This window comes from Notolepis coatsorum (assembly GCF_963971535.1).
Source record: "Notolepis coatsorum genome assembly, chromosome: 14".
In the NCBI taxonomy this organism is placed as follows: Eukaryota; Metazoa; Chordata; class Actinopteri; order Aulopiformes; family Paralepididae; genus Notolepis; species Notolepis coatsorum.
The window spans coordinates 5381261-5398524 of record NC_140178.1 but is presented as its reverse complement, the minus strand read 5'-3'; the positions used below and the strand labels follow the sequence as shown (position 1 = coordinate 5398524).

Genomic DNA, 17264 nt, shown 5'->3' with positions numbered 1-17264 from the left:
TGTTGTCTCTTTGTTATGATTTTATATTCTGTGTGATTGTATATGCCGTTATGCTTAACTCTGTATGAACCTGTACTCGACGACGTGACTGTAAATGAGGGAATTCGCTCAGTTGTCGTTCGAGTTTAAATAAAGGTTTGAAATGAAATGAAATGAAATGGAGTGGAGTGTTGGGAGCAGGAATAGCCACAGAGGGCTGTAGGGGGACTGTAATTAAATTAGAGACATTAATAGTGGGGTTTGAACAATGAGCATGGTGCGGTCTCCAGCCGTGCTCAGCCCTAATGAAGGCTGCTATGAAACAAACAAAGGGTGGGCGAGGAGGTGGATAGTCACGGTAGAATAAGTGGCATGGTGCTGAGAGGCTCTGTAGTTGAGCTGTTGGTCGACTGGCTTGAAGAATGCATGGCATGGCAGCCGTGGATAAAGATCAGGATTTGACCTTAAATTTGTCATAAGCTGTTTTTAGCCAGGAATTTAACCCTCATTGTAAAGTGGTAGTAGCAGTGCGCATCTGCTAGCCTATTGCATGCACAAATTACATTCGTTTTAGTTTGAATGAATGAATGAATGGATGAATGAATGAATGAATGAATGAATGAATGAATGAATGAATGAATGAATGAATGAATGAATGAATGAATGAATGAATGGATGAATGAAGTTTATTTCGAGCCATTTAGCATGTAAAAAAAAAAAAAACACTCAAATCAAATTACAAGTTGGCCGAAAAGGTTAGGGCTGAAGCTACAAGCCTGTAAATGCCCTAACCCAGTGCATCATCTTAAATGTATCGCTGATCTTTGTTATCAACCAAAATAACAATAATAATAATAATAATAATAATAATAATAATAATAATAATAATAATAATAATAATAATAATAATAATAATAATAATAATAATAATAATAATAATAATAATAATAATAATAATAATAATAATAATAATAATAATAATTATTATTATTATTATTATTATTATTATTATTATTATTATTATTATTATTAACAATCAAAATCAAATCAATAAAGATGTTGAACAATTGATCTAATCAATTAGTTTCGAAAACACATGGTTAACCATCCACGGCATACTTCTCAAGAATAAGTTGTCTGTACATCCTTTTGAAATTACCAGTATCTTTTGTTTCTTTTAACTCCTCTGGTGGACGATTAAATATCGACTTCATGAAAATTAATTATCAAAATGACCTTTAGATTTACATTTACATTTAGTCGTTTAGCTAATGCTTTTATCCAAAGGCTAATTACAGGTTCAGTAAAACAAGTCAGCAGGAAGGGTACCACTATTTCAGCTGAGTAACAATGTTCATCAAACAGTGCTGAAACTTGGGTGCTGCCGTGTTGATTGCATAGTAGTAGAGACATATTAGTATAGTAGGTAGTAATATAGGCAAGGCAAGATTATTTAGTGGAAGAGTGCATGATAGTAAAAGACAGTTCAAGACAACCAAGCTGGCAACTACATCCCTTGAGACTGGGTTGAGAATAAACGGGAAGAAAACCAACCTAATGATGATCGACACCTCTACCAACAACACAGTCACAGTAGGTGATGAATCCATACAGGAAGTCAACTCCTTCACTTACCTAGGCAGCATCTTGGACAAGCAGGGAGGCACAGAGGGCGATGTCACAGCCAGAGCAGCCTTCATCACTCTGAGGAACATCTGGTCCTCCAAGGACATGGACATCGCCATGACAACTATTCAATTCAAACGTAAAATCCATCCTTCTCTACGGTTCAGAGACTTGGAAGAATGACGAAAAGAACATTGCAGAAGATACAGACCTTTATAAACAGCGGTCTGAAACGCATCTTTGGGATCAGGTGGCCAAACAAAAATCAAGAATGAGGAACTATGGCTGAGAGGAAGACAGGCAGGAACCAGTGGAGAAGCAGACCCTGAGATGAAAGTGGGGATGGATAGTGATAGAAGCACTTGTTTTTCATATGTTTAAATATATAATGTAAATATCTGTAGATGACAGCAGACATCTACTCTGACAGATCTATAGATTTGTAAATGAGGAGACAGCCAGTGTGTGTCTTCACTCAGGCCCTGCGAGGGATAGAGCCAAGGTCATCGGCCGAGGTGTTAATATCAACAGAGATAGCGGGTCAGCTAGGGAGGCGAGAAACCGGAGAGATAGGAGAGACGTTAGAGTGTGTCAGAGGTGACAGAGAGAGAGAGCCGTTGCTATGGCTAACAGCCGTTGCTAGGAAATACACTATACTTTTATAGCTGAGGGTTCTTCCGGGTTGAGTCAGACTAGGACGCGAAGCTGACACGTAGGGCCGTTGAGAGAGAGACCGCAAAGATCCCTTTCACCCTCCGATAGCTGGAGGGTGGGGGAGGGGGAATGCCACGAGATCGCTAGCTTCAGCTAACAGGGAAGGCTTTTGGCTAACCACTAGGCCTCAACCACCATCGAACTGATAGCAGGAGAGACTGATTGAATTAAGAAATTCAATAGACCTTTCAAAGACCTTTCAGAACTGTTTTCCATCTGGTACAGAGGCTATGTTTATGGAATAAACATCGACATCAAGGAAAAGGTATCACGTTTCCAGTGTGTCGTTTTCTTCTGAGTCGGATGCAGTAACAGGGCAGAGAGAGGGTAACAGCCAGTACAATGAGTAAGAGATAAACACAACGCAGACTTTACGGAACAACAGAGAGAGATTACTGGCTGAGAACCCGATTATCTACAATAGGCCATACTTTGAGGAAACCGGCAACCAACCAGTACTACACGCCAGTGGGGGGGGGGGGGGGGGCAGGAGAAGAGAGAAGGTAAAGGAGGGGAAAAAGGGCTGATGGGTTGGAGGAGGGTGGTTCATCATCATCAGGTGGCTTCTTCGTTCCGAAGGTTGCCCATCACTCTCCAACCCATTCTGTCCCCACTTCTTCTCTCCAACTCCGTGACTCCGCCCCTCACTCCGCTCCAATCACAGACGTCGTCTACCACCCAGCCTCTTCTTGGTCTTCCACTTCCTCTCTTTCCATCCACCTTCCCCATCACCACCTTCTTGAACATCTCCCCGCTGGATCCTCTCAGCACGTGCCGCCCGCACAACTCCATCTTTGGGAATAGTATCGTGTACAGGCAAGAAACGGCAACATCTATAGTATAATTGACGTATAAGGCTATAACTCAGCATTTTGGGAATTACCCCAGACCACTCTAAAACCATACTTATATTCACCACGGTATAACACGGGAACGTATGTGTAAAGGATGGTACCGCGAAGCCCAGTCACTAAGCACTTCGGTTGTGAGTTGAGGAGTGGCTGAGGCGCGGTAGCGGTACCAGGAAGTAAAACTCACTCCCCTGAGGCATCCAGACTGAGCGCTTAGAGAGGAATTCCTTTCTTGGCATAGTGGTCTGTGATGTCGCCCGCGGTGCGGACGCCCGGGGTTCGACTCCCACTCAAGGCATGGTCGAAGTAGTGGCAGGTTCAGTGTTGAACCGGCTACATATGGATGGAAAAATGTATTCTTTTTCACATATTGAATGATAGATAGGTGATGTCAAATGGGCCATAGTATAATATATAGCTATAATATAGAATATAGTTATAGCTCTAAAAACAAGGTGACACACTCCTATCTTTTAAAGCGTGGCCTTGCTATGACAGGCTCCGTCTAATAGCTGGCGCTGAATGAGTTAATGTCCATGTTAGCTCTTCCACCTTCACTGATCCAGCTTCCAAGGTACATGCACTCCTTCACTTGTTCAAGTTTTTCTCCATCCACCTGTATTTTACAAACAGTTCCTGGTGTTTTTTCAATGATCATTACTTTTGTTTTCTTTGTGTTTAGCGACATTCCATAGTTTTTACATTCGACATTCAGCTTATTCATGGGTAGTTATGGGTAGGGAATGTTAAATGAACAGGTAGGGTTTGAGACGGGATTTGAAGGTGGAAAGTGAGGGAGAGTCTCTGATGGTCTGAGGGAGGGTGCTCCAGAGTCGGGGTGCAGCACGTGAGAAGGCCCGATCACCAAAGCTTTTTTAGTTTGGATGACGGGACGATGAGGGAAGCATTGTAAAAGCACCGGAGAGATCGGGTATAACAATATAACACTGTTATTTCGGTGTTATTTCTGCCCCCCCCCAGCTAGTTCCTCTCTGCCCCCCCCCCCAGCTAGTTCCTTTCTGCCCCCCCCCAGCTAGTTCCTCTCTGCCCCCCCCCAGCTAGTTCCTTTCTGCCCCCCCCCAGCTAGTTCCTCTCTGCCCCCCCCCCAGCTAGTTCCTCTCTGCCCCCCCCCCAGCTAGTTCCTTTCTGCCCCCCCCCAGCTAGTTCCTCTCTGCCCCCCCCCAGCTAGTTCCTTTCTGCCTCCCCCCAGCTAGTTCCTTTCTGCCCCCCCCCCAGCTAGTTCCTCTCTGCCCCCCCCCCAGCTAGTTCCTTTCTGCCCCCCCCCAGCTAGTTCCTCTCTGCCCCCCCCCAGCTGGTTCCTTTCTGCCCCCCCCCCCCCAGCTGGTTCCTTTCTGCCTCCCCCAGGTAGTTCCTTTCTGCCTCCCCCCCCCCAGCTAGTTCCTTTCTGCCTCCCCCCCAGCTAGTTCCTTTCTGCCTCCCCCCCAGCTAGTTCCTTTCTGCCTCCCCCCAGCTGGTTCCTTTCTGCCCCACCCCAGCTAGTTCCTTTCTGCCTCCCCCCCAGCTAGTTCCTTTCTGCCCCCCCCCCCAGCTAGTTCCTTTCTGCCTCCCCCCCAGCTAGTTCCTTTCTGCCTCCCCCCCCAGTTAGTTCCTTTCTGCCCCCCCCCCCAGCTAGTTCCTTTCTGCCTCCCCCCCAGCTAGTTCCTTTCTGCCCCCCCCCAGCTGGTTCCTTTCTGCCCCCCCCCCCCAGCTGGTTCCTTTCTGCCCCCCCCCCCCAGCTGGTTCCTTTCTGCCTCCCCCCAGCTAGTTCCTTTCTGCCTCCCCCCCCAGCTGGTTCCTTTCTGCCTCCCCCCAGCTAGTTCCTTTCTGCCTCCCCCCCCAGCTGGTTCCTTTCTGCCTCCCCCCAGCTAGTTCCTTTCTGCCTCCCCCCAGCTAGTTCCTTTCTGCCCGCCCCCCAGCTGGTTCCTTTCTGCCCCCCCCCCCCCCCCAGCTGGTTCCTTTCTGCCCCCCCCCCCCCCCAGCTGGTTCCTTTCTGCCCCCCCCCCCCAGCTAGTTCCTTTCTGCCCCCCCCCAGCTAGTTCCTTTCTGCCCCCCCCCCAGCTAGTTCCTTTCTGCCTCCCCCCAGCTGGTTCCTTTCTGCCTCCCCCCCCAGCTAGTTCCTTTCTGCCTCCCCCCCCAGCTAGTTCCTTTCTGCCCCCCCCCAGCTAGTTCCTTTCTGCCTCCCCCCAGCTAGTTCCTTTCTGCCTCCCCCCCAGCTAGTTCCTTTCTGCCTCCCCCCAGCTAGTTCCTTTCTGCCTCCCCCCCCAGCTAGTTCCTTTCTGCCCCCCCCCAGGTAGTTCCTTTCTGCCCCCCCCCAGCTGGTTCCTTTCTGCCCCCCCCCAGCTAGTTCCTTTCTGCCTCCCCCCAGCTAGTTCCTTTCTGCCCCCCCCCAGCTAGTTCCTTTCTGCCCCCCCCCCAGCTAGTTCCTTTCTGCCTCCCCCCAGCTAGTTCCTTTCTGCCTCCCCCCCAGCTAGTTCCTTTCTGCCCCCCCCAGCTAGTTCCTTTCTGCCCCCCCCCCAGCTAGTTCCTTTCTGCCTCCCCCCAGCTAGTTCCTTTCTGCCCCCCCCCAGCTAGTTCCTTTCTGCCTCCCTCCAGCTAGTTCCTTTCTGCCTCCCCCCCAGCTAGTTCCTTTCTGCCTCCCCCCCCCAGCTAGTTCCTCTCTGCCTCCCCCCAGCTAGTTCCTTTCTGCCTCCCCCCAGCTAGTTCCTTTCTGCCTCCCCCCAGCTAGTTCCTTTCTGCCTCCCCCCCCAGCTAGTTCCTTTCTGCCTCCCCCCCCAGCTAGTTCCTTTCTGCCCCCCCCCCAGCTAGTTCCTTTCTGCCCCCCCCCCAGCTAGTTCCTTTCTGCCTCCCCCCCCCAGCTAGTTCCTTTCTGCCCCCCCCCAGCTAGTTCCTTTCAGCCTCCCCCCCAGCTAGTTCCTTTCTCCCCCCCCCAGCTAGTTCCTTTCTGCCTCCCCCCAGCTAGTTCCTTTCTGCCCCCCCCCAGCTAGTTCCTTTCTGCCTCCCCCCCCCAGCTAGTTCCTTTCTGCCCCCCAGCTAGTTCCTTTCTGCCCCCCAGCTAGTTCCTTTCTGCCTCCCCCCAGCTAGTTCCTTTCTGCCTCCCCCCCCAGCTAGTTCCTTTCTGCCCCCCCCCAGCTAGTTCCTTTCTGCCTCCCCCCAGCTAGTTCCTTTCTGCCTCCCCCCCCAGCTAGTTCCTTTCTGCCTCCCCCCCCCAGCTAGTTCCTTTCTGCCTCCCCCCCCCCCAGCTAGTTCCTTTCTGCCTCCCCCCAGCTAGTTCCTTTCTGCCCCCCCCCAGCTAGTTCCTTTCTGCCTCCCCCCAGCTAGTTCCTTTCTGCCCCCCCCAGCTAGTTCCTTTCTGCCCCCCCCCAGCTAGTTCCTTTCTGCCTCCCCCCCCCAGCTAGTTCCTTTCTGCCCCCCCCCCAGCTAGTTCCTTTCTGCCTCCCCCCAGCTAGTTCCTTTCTGCCTCCCCCCAGCTAGTTCCTTTCTGCCCCCCAGCTAGTTCCTTTCTGCCCCCCCCCCAGCTAGTTCCTTTCTGCCCCCCCCCAGCTAGTTCCTTTCTGCCCCCCCCCAGCTAGTTCCTTTCTGCCTCCCCCCAGCTAGTTCCTTTCTGCCCCCCCCCAGCTAGTTCCTTTCTGCCCCCCCCCAGCTAGTTCCTTTCTGCCCCCCCCAGCTAGTTCCTTTCTGCCCCCCCCCAGCTAGTTCCTTTCTGCCTCCCCCCAGCTAGTTCCTTTCTGCCCCCCCCCCAGCTAGTTCCTTTCTGCCCCCCCCCAGCTAGTTCCTTTCTGCCCCCCCCCAGCTAGTTCCTTTCTGCCTCCCCCCCCCAGCTAGTTCCTTTCTGCCCCCCCCCCCAGCTAGTTCCTTTCTGCCTCCCCCCAGCTAGTTCCTTTCTGCCTCCCCCCAGCTAGTTCCTTTCTGCCTCCCCCCCCCCAGCTAGTTCCTTTCTGCCTCCCCCCCCCAGCTAGTTCCTTTCTGCCCCCCCCCCAGCTAGTTCCTTTCTGCCCCCCCCAGCTAGTTCCTTTCTGCCCCCCCCCAGCTAGTTCCTTTCTGCCCCCCCCCCCAGCTAGTTCCTTTCTGCCTCCCCCCAGCTAGTTCCTTTCTGCCCCCCCCCAGCTAGTTCCTTTCTGCCCCCCCCCCAGCTAGTTCCTTTCTGCCTCCCCCCCAGCTAGTTCCTTTCTGCCCCCCCCCCAACTAGTTCCTTTCTGCCTCCCCCCCCAGCTAGTTCCTTTCTGCCTCCCCCCCAGCTAGTTCCTTTCTGCCCCCCCCCCCAGCTAGTTCCTTTCTGCCTCCCCCCAGCTAGTTCCTTTCTGCCTCCCCCCAGCTAGTTCCTTTCTGCCTCCCCCCCCCCAGCTAGTTCCTTTCTGCCTCCCCCCCCCAGCTAGTTCCTTTCTGCCCCCCCCCCCAGCTAGTTCCTTTCTGCCCCCCCCAGCTAGTTCCTTTCTGCCCCCCCCCAGCTAGTTCCTTTCTGCCCCCCCCCCCAGCTAGTTCCTTTCTGCCTCCCCCCAGCTAGTTCCTTTCTGCCCCCCCCCAGCTAGTTCCTTTCTGCCCCCCCCCCAGCTAGTTCCTTTCTGCCTCCCCCCCCAGCTAGTTCCTTTCTGCCCCCCCCCCAACTAGTTCCTTTCTGCCTCCCCCCCCAGCTAGTTCCTTTCTGCCTCCCCCCAGCTAGTTCCTTTCTGCCCCCCCCCCAGCTAGTTCCTTTCTGCCTCCCCCCAGCTAGTTCCTTTCTGCCCCCCCCCCCCAGGTAGTTCCTTTCTGCCCCCCCCCCAGCTAGTTCCTTTCTGCCCCCCCCCCCCCAGCTAGTTCCTTTCTGCCCCCCCCCAGCTAGTTCCTTTCTGCCCCCCCCCCAGGTAGTTCCTTTCTGCCTCCCCCCAGCTAGTTCCTTTCTGCCCCCCCCCAGGTAGTTCCTTTCTGCCTCCCCCCAGCTAGTTCCTTTCTGCCCCCCCCCAGCTAGTTCCTTTCTGCCTCCCCCCCCAGCTAGTTCCTTTCTGCCTCCCCCCCCAGCTAGTTCCTTTCTGCCTCCCCCCAGCTAGTTCCTTTCTGCCCCCCCCCCCAGCTAGTTCCTTTCTGCCCCCCCCCCCAGCTAGTTCCTTTCTGCCTCCCCCCCCCAGCTAGTTCCTTTCTGCCCCCCCCCCAGCTAGTTCCTTTCTGCCCCCCCCCAGCTAGTTCCTTTCTGCCTCCCCCCCCAGCTAGTTCCTTTCTGCCTCCCCCCCCAGCTAGTTCCTTTCTGCCTCCCCCCCCCAGCTAGTTCCTTTCTGCCCCCCCCCCAGCTAGTTCCTTTCTGCCCCCCCCCAGCTAGTTCCTTTCTGCCTCCCCCCCCCAGCTAGTTCCTTTCTGCCTCCTCCCAGCTAGTTCCTTTCTGCCTCCCCCCAGCTAGTTCCTTTCTGCCTCCCCCCAGCTAGTTCCTTTCTGCCCCCCCCCCCAGGTAGTTCCTTTCTGCCCCCCCCCAGCTAGTTCCTTTCTGCCCCCCCCCCCCCCAGCTAGTTCCTTTCTGCCCCCCCCCCCCCCAGCTAGTTCCTTTCTGCCTCCCCCCCAGCTAGTTCCTTTCTGCCCCCCCCAGGTAGTTCCTTTCTGCCCCCCCCCAGCTAGTTCCCTTCTGCCCCCCCCCCCAGCTAGTTCCTTTCTGCCCCCCCCCCCCAGCTAGTTCCTTTCTGCCCCCCCCCCCCAGCTAGTTCCTTTCTGCCCCCCCCCAGCTAGTTCCTTTCTGCCTCCCCCCAGCTAGTTCCTTTCTGCCCCCCCCCCAGCTAGTTCCTTTCTGCCCCCCCCCAGCTAGTTCCTTTCTGCCCCCCCCCCCCAGCTGGTTCCTTTCTGCCCCCCCCCCCCCAGCTAGTTCCTTTCTGCCTCCCCCCAGCTAGTTCCTTTCTGCCTCCCCCCCCAGCTAGTTCCTTTCTGCCCCCCCCCCCCAGCTAGTTCCTTTCTGCCCCCCCCCCCAGCTAGTTCCTTTCTGCCCCCCCCCCCAGCTAGTTCCTTTCTGCCTCCCCCCCCCAGCTAGTTCCTTTCTGCCCCCCCCAGGTAGTTCCTTTCTGCCCCCCCCCAGCTAGTTCCTTTCTGCCCCCCCCCCAGCTAGTTCCTTTCTGCCTCCCCCCCCCCAGCTAGTTCCTTTCTGCCCCCCCCCAGCTAGTTCCTTTCTGCCTCCCCCCCCCAGCTAGTTCCTTTCTGCCTCCCCCCCCCAGCTAGTTCCTTTCTGCCTCCCCCCCCCAGCTAGTTCCTTTCTGCCCCCCCCCAGCTAGTTCCTTTCTGCCTCCCAGCTAGTTCCTTTCTGCCTCCCCCCCCCCCAGCTAGTTCCTTTCTGCCCCCCCCCCCCAGGTAGTTCCTTTCTGCCTCCCAGCTAGTTCCTTTCTGCCTCCCCCCCCAGCTAGTTCCTTTCTGCCTCCCCACCCAGCTAGTTCCTTTCTGCCTAACCCCAGCTAGTTCCTTTCTGCCTCCCAGCTAGTTCCTTTCTGCCTCCCCCCCAGCTGGTTCCTTTCTGCCCCCCCCCCCCAGCTAGTTCCTTTCTGCCTCCCCCCAGCTAGTTCCTTTCTGCCCCCCCCCCAGCTAGTTCCTTTCTGCCTCCCCCCAGCTAGTTCCTTTCTGCCTCCCCCCAGCTAGTTCCTTTCTGCCCCCCCCCCCCAGCTAGTTCCTTTCTGCCCCCCCCCCAGCTAGTTCCTTTTCTGCCTCCCCCCAGCTAGTTCCTTTCTGCCTCCCCCCCAGCTAGTTCCTTTCTGCCCCCCCCCCAGCTAGTTCCTTTCTGCCCCCCCCCCCCAGCTAGTTCCTTTCTGCCTCCCCCCAGGTAGTTCCTTTCTGCCTCCCCCCAGCTAGTTCCTTTCTGCCCCCCCCCAGCTAGTTCCTTTCTGCCCCCCCCCAGCTAGTTCCTTTCTGCCCCCCCCCAGCTAGTTCCTTTCTGCCTCCCCCCAGCTAGTTCCTTTCTGCCTCCCCCCCCCCCCAGCTAGTTCCTTTCTGCCTCCCCCCCAGCTAGTTCCTTTCTGCCCCCCCCCCAGCTAGTTCCTTTCTGCCCCCCCCCAGCTAGTTCCTTTCTGCCTCCCCCCCCCAGCTAGTTCCTTTCTGCCTCCCCCCCCAGCTAGTTCCTTTCTGCCTCCCCCCCCCAGCTAGTTCCTTTCTGCCCCCCGCCAGCTAGTTTCCTTTCTGCCTCCCCCCCCAGCTAGTTCCTTTCTGCCCCCCCCCAGGTAGTTCCTTTCTGCCTCCCCCCCAGCTAGTTCCTTTCTGCCTCCCCCCAGCTAGTTCCTTTCTGCCTCCCCCCCAGGTAGTTCCTTTCTGCCTCCCCCCCAGGTAGTTCCTTTCTGCCTCCCCCCAGCTAGTTCCTTTCTGCCTCCCCCCCAGGTAGTTCCTTTCTGCCTCCCCCCAGCTAGTTCCTTTCTGCCCCCCCCCAGCTAGTTCCTTTCTGCCTCCCCCCCCAGCTAGTTCCTTTCTGCCTCCCCCCCAGCTAGTTCCTTTCTGCCCCCCCCCAGCTAGTTCCTTTCTGCCCCCCCCCCCCCAGCTAGTTCCTTTCTGCCTCCCCCCAGCTAGTTCCTTTCTGCCTCCCCCCCAGGTAGTTTCCTTTCTGCCTCCCCCCAGCTAGTTCCTTTCTGCCCCCCCCCAGCTAGTTCCTTTCTGCCCCCCCCCCCAGCTAGTTCCTTTCTGCCCCCCCCCCAGGTAGTTCCTTTCTGCCCCCCCCCAGCTAGTTCCTTTCTGCCCCCCCCCCCAGCTGGTTCCTTTCTGCCTCCCCCCCAGCTAGTTCCTTTCTGCCCCCCCCCAGCTAGTTCCTTTCTGCCCCCCCCCCCCCAGCTAGTTCCTTTCTGCCTCCCCCCAGCTAGTTCCTTTCTGCCCCCCCCCAGCTAGTTCCTTTCTGCCTCCCCCCCCCCAGCTAGTTCCTTTCTGCCCCCCCCCCAGCTAGTTCCTTTCTGCCCCCCCCCCCAGCTAGTTCCTTTTCTGCCCCCCCCCCCCCCAGCTAGTTCCTTTCTGCCCCCCCCCCCCAGCTAGTTCCTTTCTGCCCCCCCCCCAGCTAGTTCCTTTCTGCCCCCCCCCCCAGCTAGTTCCTTTCTGCCCCCCCCCCCAGCTCGGTTTTTAGGACCCCTTCTCTTCTCCCTCTACACTAAATCAATGGGTAACATTATCACGTCTCATGGCTTCTCCTACCACTGTTATGCCGACGATACTCAACTCTTCCTCTTCTTCCCTCCCTCAGATATCCACGTCTCTGAGCGGATCTCGGCCTGTCTGTCCGACATCTCCGCCTGGATGACGACCAACCACCTCAAACTGAAACCTAAGCAAAACAGAATTGCTCCACCTGCCGGCCAAATCCTCCCCCCTGACCGACCTTTCCATCACAGTCGAGAATGCAGCTGTGACCGCGTCCCCGACCGCCAAGAACCTTGGTGTTGTCCTCGACGACCAGTTGAACTTCTCTGCTCACATCGCAGCGACAACCAGAACCTGCCGATTCCTCCTGAGCAACGTCAGAAGGATACGCCCCTTCCTGACAAAAGAAGCCACCCAACTCCTCGTCCAATCAACAGTCATCTCCCGCCTCGACTACTGCAACGCACTGCTCGCTGGCCTCCCGGCCACTGCCACTAAGCCTCTTCAACTCATTCAGAACGCAGCGGCCCGCCTGATCTCAAACCTACCGAAGTCGGCCCATGTCACCCCACTTCTTAGGGACCTGCACTGGCTCCCCATTGCTGCACGAATCCGCTTCAAGGCCCTTGACCTAGCATACCGTGCGGCAAAGGGAACTGCTCCCGCCTACCTCCGGTCAATGGTCTCTAACTACACACCCTCAAGACCCCTACGCTCTGCATCTTCTGGCCGCCTCAGACCTACTCCTATCCAAGCTCCGGGAGGGTCATCAAAGAGAAGTCGCCTATTCTCAGTCCTTGCCCCACAATGGTGGAATGAACTACCCACCCCAGTTAGGACAGCCGAAACACGTCCAATCTTTCGCCGTCGACTAAAGACTCACTTCTTCAACCATTATCTGAATTAAAAAAAAAAAAAAAAAAAAAAAAAAAAAATCTAACCCTAACTAACCATACTGTCATGCACTTGTCCTAATAAACTAACCTACACTGTAGCACTCAACACTTTGATGAACATTGTTACTCAGCTGATAGAGTTGTGCTCTTCCTGATGGCTTGTCGTACAGAACTTGTAAGTCGCTTTGGATAAAAGCGTCAGCTAAATGACTAAATGTAAATGTAAATGTAGTTCCTTTCTGCCCCCCCCCCCAGCTAGTTCCTTTCTGCCCCCCCCCCCCCCCAGCTAGTTCCTTTCTGCCCCCCCCCCCCAGCTAGTTCCTTTCTGCCTCCCCCCAGCTAGTTCCTTTCTGCCCCCCCCCCCCAGCTAGTTCCTTTCTGCCCCCCCCCCAGCTAGTTCCTTTCTGCCTCCCCCCCCCCAGCTAGTTCCTTTCTGCCTCCCCCCCCAGCTAGTTCCTTTCTGCCTCCCCCCCCCAGCTAGTTCCTTTCTGCCCCCCCCCAGCTAGTTCCTTTCTGCCCCCCCCCCAGCTGGTTCCTTTCTGCCTCCCCCCCAGCTAGTTCCTTTCTGCCTCCCCCCCCCAGCTAGTTTCCTTTCTGCCCCCCCCCAGCTAGTTCCTTTCTGCCCCCCCCCCAGCTAGTTCCTTTCTGCCCCCCCCCAGCTGGTTCCTTTCTGCCTCCCCCCCAGCTAGTTCCTTTCTGCCCCCCCCCAGCTAGTTCCTTTCTGCCTCCCCCCCAGCTAGTTCCTTTCTGCCTCCCCCCCAGCTAGTTCCTTTCTGCCTCCCCCCAGCTAGTTCCTTTCTGCCTCCCCCCAGCTAGTTCCTTTCTGCCCCCCCCCCCCAGCTAGTTCCTTTCTGCCTCCCCCCAGCTAGTTCCTTTCTGCCCCCCCCAGCTAGTTCCTTTCTGCCTCCCCCCCCAGCTAGTTCCTTTCTGCCTCCCCCCAGCTAGTTCCTTTCTGCCTCCCCCCCCAGCTAGTTCCTTTCTGCCTCCCCCCCAGCTAGTTCCTTTCTGCCCCCCCCCCAGCTAGTTCCTTTCTGCCCCCCCCAGCTAGTTCCTTTCTGCCTCCCCCCAGCTAGTTCCTTTCTGCCCCCCCCCCCAGCTAGTTCCTTTCTGCCTCCCCCCCCAGCTAGTTCCTTTCTGCCTCCCCCCAGCTAGTTCCTTTCTGCCCCCCAGCTAGTTCCTTTCTGCCCCCCCCCCCAGCTAGTTCCTTTCTGCCCCCCCCCAGCTAGTTCCTTTCTGCCTCCCCCCCCAGCTAGTTCCTTTCTGCCTCCCCCCAGCTAGTTCCTTTCTGCCTCCCCCCCAGCTAGTTCCTTTCTGCCCCCCCCCCAGCTAGTTCCTTTCTGCCCCCCCCCCAGCTAGTTCCTTTCTGCCCCCCCCCAGCTAGTTCCTTTCTGCCCCCCCCCAGCTAGTTCCTTTCTGCCTCCCCCCCAGCTAGTTCCTTTCTGCCCCCCCCCAGCTAGTTCCTTTCTGCCTCCCCCCCAGCTAGTTCCTTTCTGCCCCCCCCCAGCTAGTTCCTTTCTGCCCCCCCCAGCTAGTTCCTTTCTGCCCCCCCCCAGCTAGTTCCTTTCTGCCCCCCCCCAGCTAGTTCCTTTCTGCCTCCCTCCAGCTAGTTCCTTTCTGCCCCCCCCAGCTAGTTCCTTTCTGCCTCCCCCCCCAGCTAGTTCCTTTCTGCCTCCCCCCAGCTAGTTCCTTTCTGCCTCCCCCCCCCAGCTAGTTCCTTTCTGCCTCCCCCCCCCCAGCTAGTTCCTTTCTGCCTCCCCCCCCCAGCTAGTTCCTTTCTGCCTCCCCCCCAGCTAGTTCCTTTCTGCCTCCCCCAGCTAGTTCCTTTCTGCCTCCCCCCCCAGCTGGTTCCTTTCTGCCCCCCCCCAGCTGGTTCCTTTCTGCCTCCCCCCCCCAGCTGGTTCCTTTCTGCCTCCCCCCCCAGCTAGTTCCTTTCTGCCCCCCCCAGCTAGTTCCTTTCTGCCTCCCCCCCCCCAGCTAGTTCCTTTCTGCCCCCCCCCCCCCCAGCTAGTTCCTTTCTGCCTCCCCCCAGCTAGTTCCTTTCTGCCTCCCCCCCCAGCTAGTTCCTTTCTGCCTCCCCCCCAGCTAGTTCCTTTCTGCCTCCCCCCCCCCAGCTAGTTCCTTTCTGCCTCCCCCCCCCAGCTAGTTCCTTTCTGCCCCCCAGCTAGTTCCTTTCTGCCTCCCCCCCCCAGCTAGTTCCTTTCTGCCTCCCCCCCCCAGCTGGTTCCTTTCTGCCCCCCCCAGCTAGTTCCTTTCTGCCTCCCCCCCCAGGTAGTTCCTTTCTGCCTCCCCCCAGCTGGTTCCTTTCTGCCCCCCCCCAGCTAGTTCCTTTCTGCCTCCCCCCAGCTAGTTCCTTTCTGCCTCCCCCCCCCAGCTAGTTCCTTTCTGCCTCCCCCCAGCTAGTTCCTTTCTGCCCCCCCCCAGCTAGTTCCTTTCTGCCTCCCCCCCCCAGCTAGTTCCTTTCTGCCTCCCCCCCCAGCTAGTTCCTTTCTGCCTCCCCCCCACAGCTAGTTCCTTTCTGCCTCCCCCCCACAGCTAGTTCCTTTCTGCCTCCCCCCCACAGCTAGTTCCTTTCTGCCTCCCCCCCACAGCTAGTTCCTTTCTGCCTCCCCCCCCCAGCTAGTTCCTTTCTGCCTCCCCCCCACAGCTAGTTCCTTTCTGCCTCCCCCAGCTAGTTCCTTTCTGCCTCCCCCCCACAGCTAGTTCCTTTCTGCCCCCCCAGCTGGTTCCTTGTCTCTTGAGCTCCGCCTCAGTGTCCCGCCTCCAGGTGTTCTTAGGCCGCCCTCTCTTCCGCTTCCCCTGGGGATTCCAAGTCAGGGACTGGCGTGTGGTGATGGGGAAGGTGGATGGAAAGAGAGGAAGTGGAAGACCAAGAAGAGGCTGGGTGGTAGACGACGTCTGTGATTGGAGCGGAGTGAGGGGCGGAGTCACGGAGTTGGAGAGAAGAAGTGGGGGACAGAATGGGTTGGAGAGTGATGGGCAACCTTTGGAACGAAGAAGCCACCTGATGATGATGAACCACCCTCCTCCAACCCATCAGCCCTTTTTCCCCTCCTTTACCTTCTCTCTTCTCCTGCCCCCCCCCCCCCCCCCCCCCCCCTCCCCTACTGGCTTCTGTATTAGTTGTCTGTTACTGTGGCTCTATGTTCTTGTGTATTTATATTGTTCCCTGTTTCCCTGTGGTTCTAGGTTTTTTGTTCCTTTTTTTTGTGCCTATTGTCAGCAACTTCGGGTCATTGAGAAGCGCTATATAAAATAAATGAATTATTAGTATTATTATTATTATTATATTATTCCCTCTTCTGGCGCCACGTGCCACTGTTTTGCGAGAAGACCGGGGGGTCCTACCCTGCTTCTTTCATGTATCCCCCCTCTCTCTAGTAGCCTATTAAGATAAGGCCTCCTCTCAGTGAGGGGGGGAGGAAGGAAACCAGTGAAAATGTAACATGATGCACCTCAGTCACGTCATCATGCCACACATTAGAGTCGCTGGAACGGAGAATATTAATCACCGCATTATGTTTGCAGGGGGGCCAGACTATATAGGCTTCAAACACTTTTGGTGATATTTCATTTAATACCCTCTTTACACAAGTGTGGCCCCCCGGTTCAAATGCCATACCCGCCGGTAGAGAAGTAATCATGATCAATTTCCACAGATGTGCTTTTTTTGGCCGCTTTCTTTTATGTATATGACGACCATCTTTTTGCGGTGTGGGAATCATCGGTGGGAACGCGGGCTGCTTTGCATATCTCACACACGCGACAAAGGCAGATTAACATGAGACCTTCAGCGCCGTGTTGAAGGACAGCTCCACTTTATTACAGTGTACCTTTGAAGCGGTTCCCCTCAGGCAACCGTTAAAGAAACACGCTCCTTTTTTGAAAGGTACACCTCAGGTATACACGTCGAGTGGAAAAAAAACGAGTGTGAAAAAAAATGTGGCCCTGAACTCTAAAATATGCACACCGTGTATGTTTTTGATCTTAACATGAAATACAAGCCCTTGCTTTTTTTTTCCCCCCGACACATTATTCTGCTTTCCTCTCCTTTTTTTTTGTTGGTGCGGCGGCGGGAGATGAGGAGGGGAGGCGGGGGGTACTTTTACTTATCATACTCAGAGATCATTAAATCACACAGAATCAAGGAATGTATTCTAATTTGAGAGAGAGGAATAAATAGAGTAGTAGAGTAGAGAGCTCCTCGTCTCTCTCCCCGCGTCTCGTCTCCCGGGGTCGCGAGACGTCGTCTCAGTGTGTTCAATTAAAATACGAGTCATTAAAAATGTAGGCGGCGCGAGACTTGCGCTCCGCGGGCGCGCGGGCTGCTTCTCCGGATTCGCCGGCATGTCAAGTCGGACACCGCGGGGGACTCCAGATAGCCACGCTTCCCATTGTCTAGGTCTAGGAATTAACATTTAAGAGGAGCAATTAAAACTAACTAAGCCCAGTGTTAAAAAAAAACAGCGTGCCTGGGCAAAAGTTGTGAAATTATAATACCACCAAAAAAAAAAGGCAATACAATCAAATGGACGATACATTATTAAAAGCGTGGGGGATGGCTAACAACCGGAAGGAGAGAGGGGGGTGGGGGGGGGGGGGGGGAAAGGGCGACATGAATAATAAAGTGAAAATGCATGTGTGTGTGACAGAGGCTAATAGGCTGTATGGTGTCAGAACCTCGACCACGTACAATTATTTCTTGTAGCTAAAATGTGTGTTGGCTTTTATTTCAAACCTTTATTTAAACTCGAAAGACAACTGAGGTCTGCCTCATTTACAGTCACGTCGAGTGTACATACAGAGTTAAGCACAAAAAAAGGCATATATCACCAATGCAAGAGGCTGCGGTCTCGACTCCCGGAGAGTCAGCGTTGCCTTGGCTCGGGCTGATCGCTATACGAACTCGTTTGGCTGAGTTAGGGGGAGGGGAGCCGTGGGTGGGTCCTGGGCGTTGTGGACAGCGACCCCTACAGTTCGGTCAGGGCGCCTGCTCAGCGAAGGTAGGATCTGGAGAGAGGTAGTGCGACCTTCCACACGTTACACTCTCAAGGTGAGAATCTGCGCGGCCAGGCTGGCTGCCGGCTGGCTGCACATGCGTCGGATGAAAGCATGTGACAGTCTCCGGCCTCTCGGACCAACAGTAGGGGAAAGT

The 17264-nt window shown here is 55.6% G+C and overlaps 1 protein-coding gene across 1 annotated transcript in view; it reads right to left on the bottom strand.

Annotated features, from left to right (window-relative positions):
• Positions 1-2076: 2076 nt before the first annotated feature.
• The window catches only part of LOC311239884 (uncharacterized protein), a gene marked incomplete at its 3' end in the record, with an annotated part of 165506 nt that continues 150318 nt past the window's right edge, over positions 2077-17264 (bottom strand). Inside the window, exon 5 of the mRNA XM_084328328.1 lies at positions 2077-2150. Within this exon, the coding sequence (XP_084184454.1) occupies positions 2077-2150 (74 nt within the window). The remainder of the gene's footprint in view (positions 2151-17264) is intronic.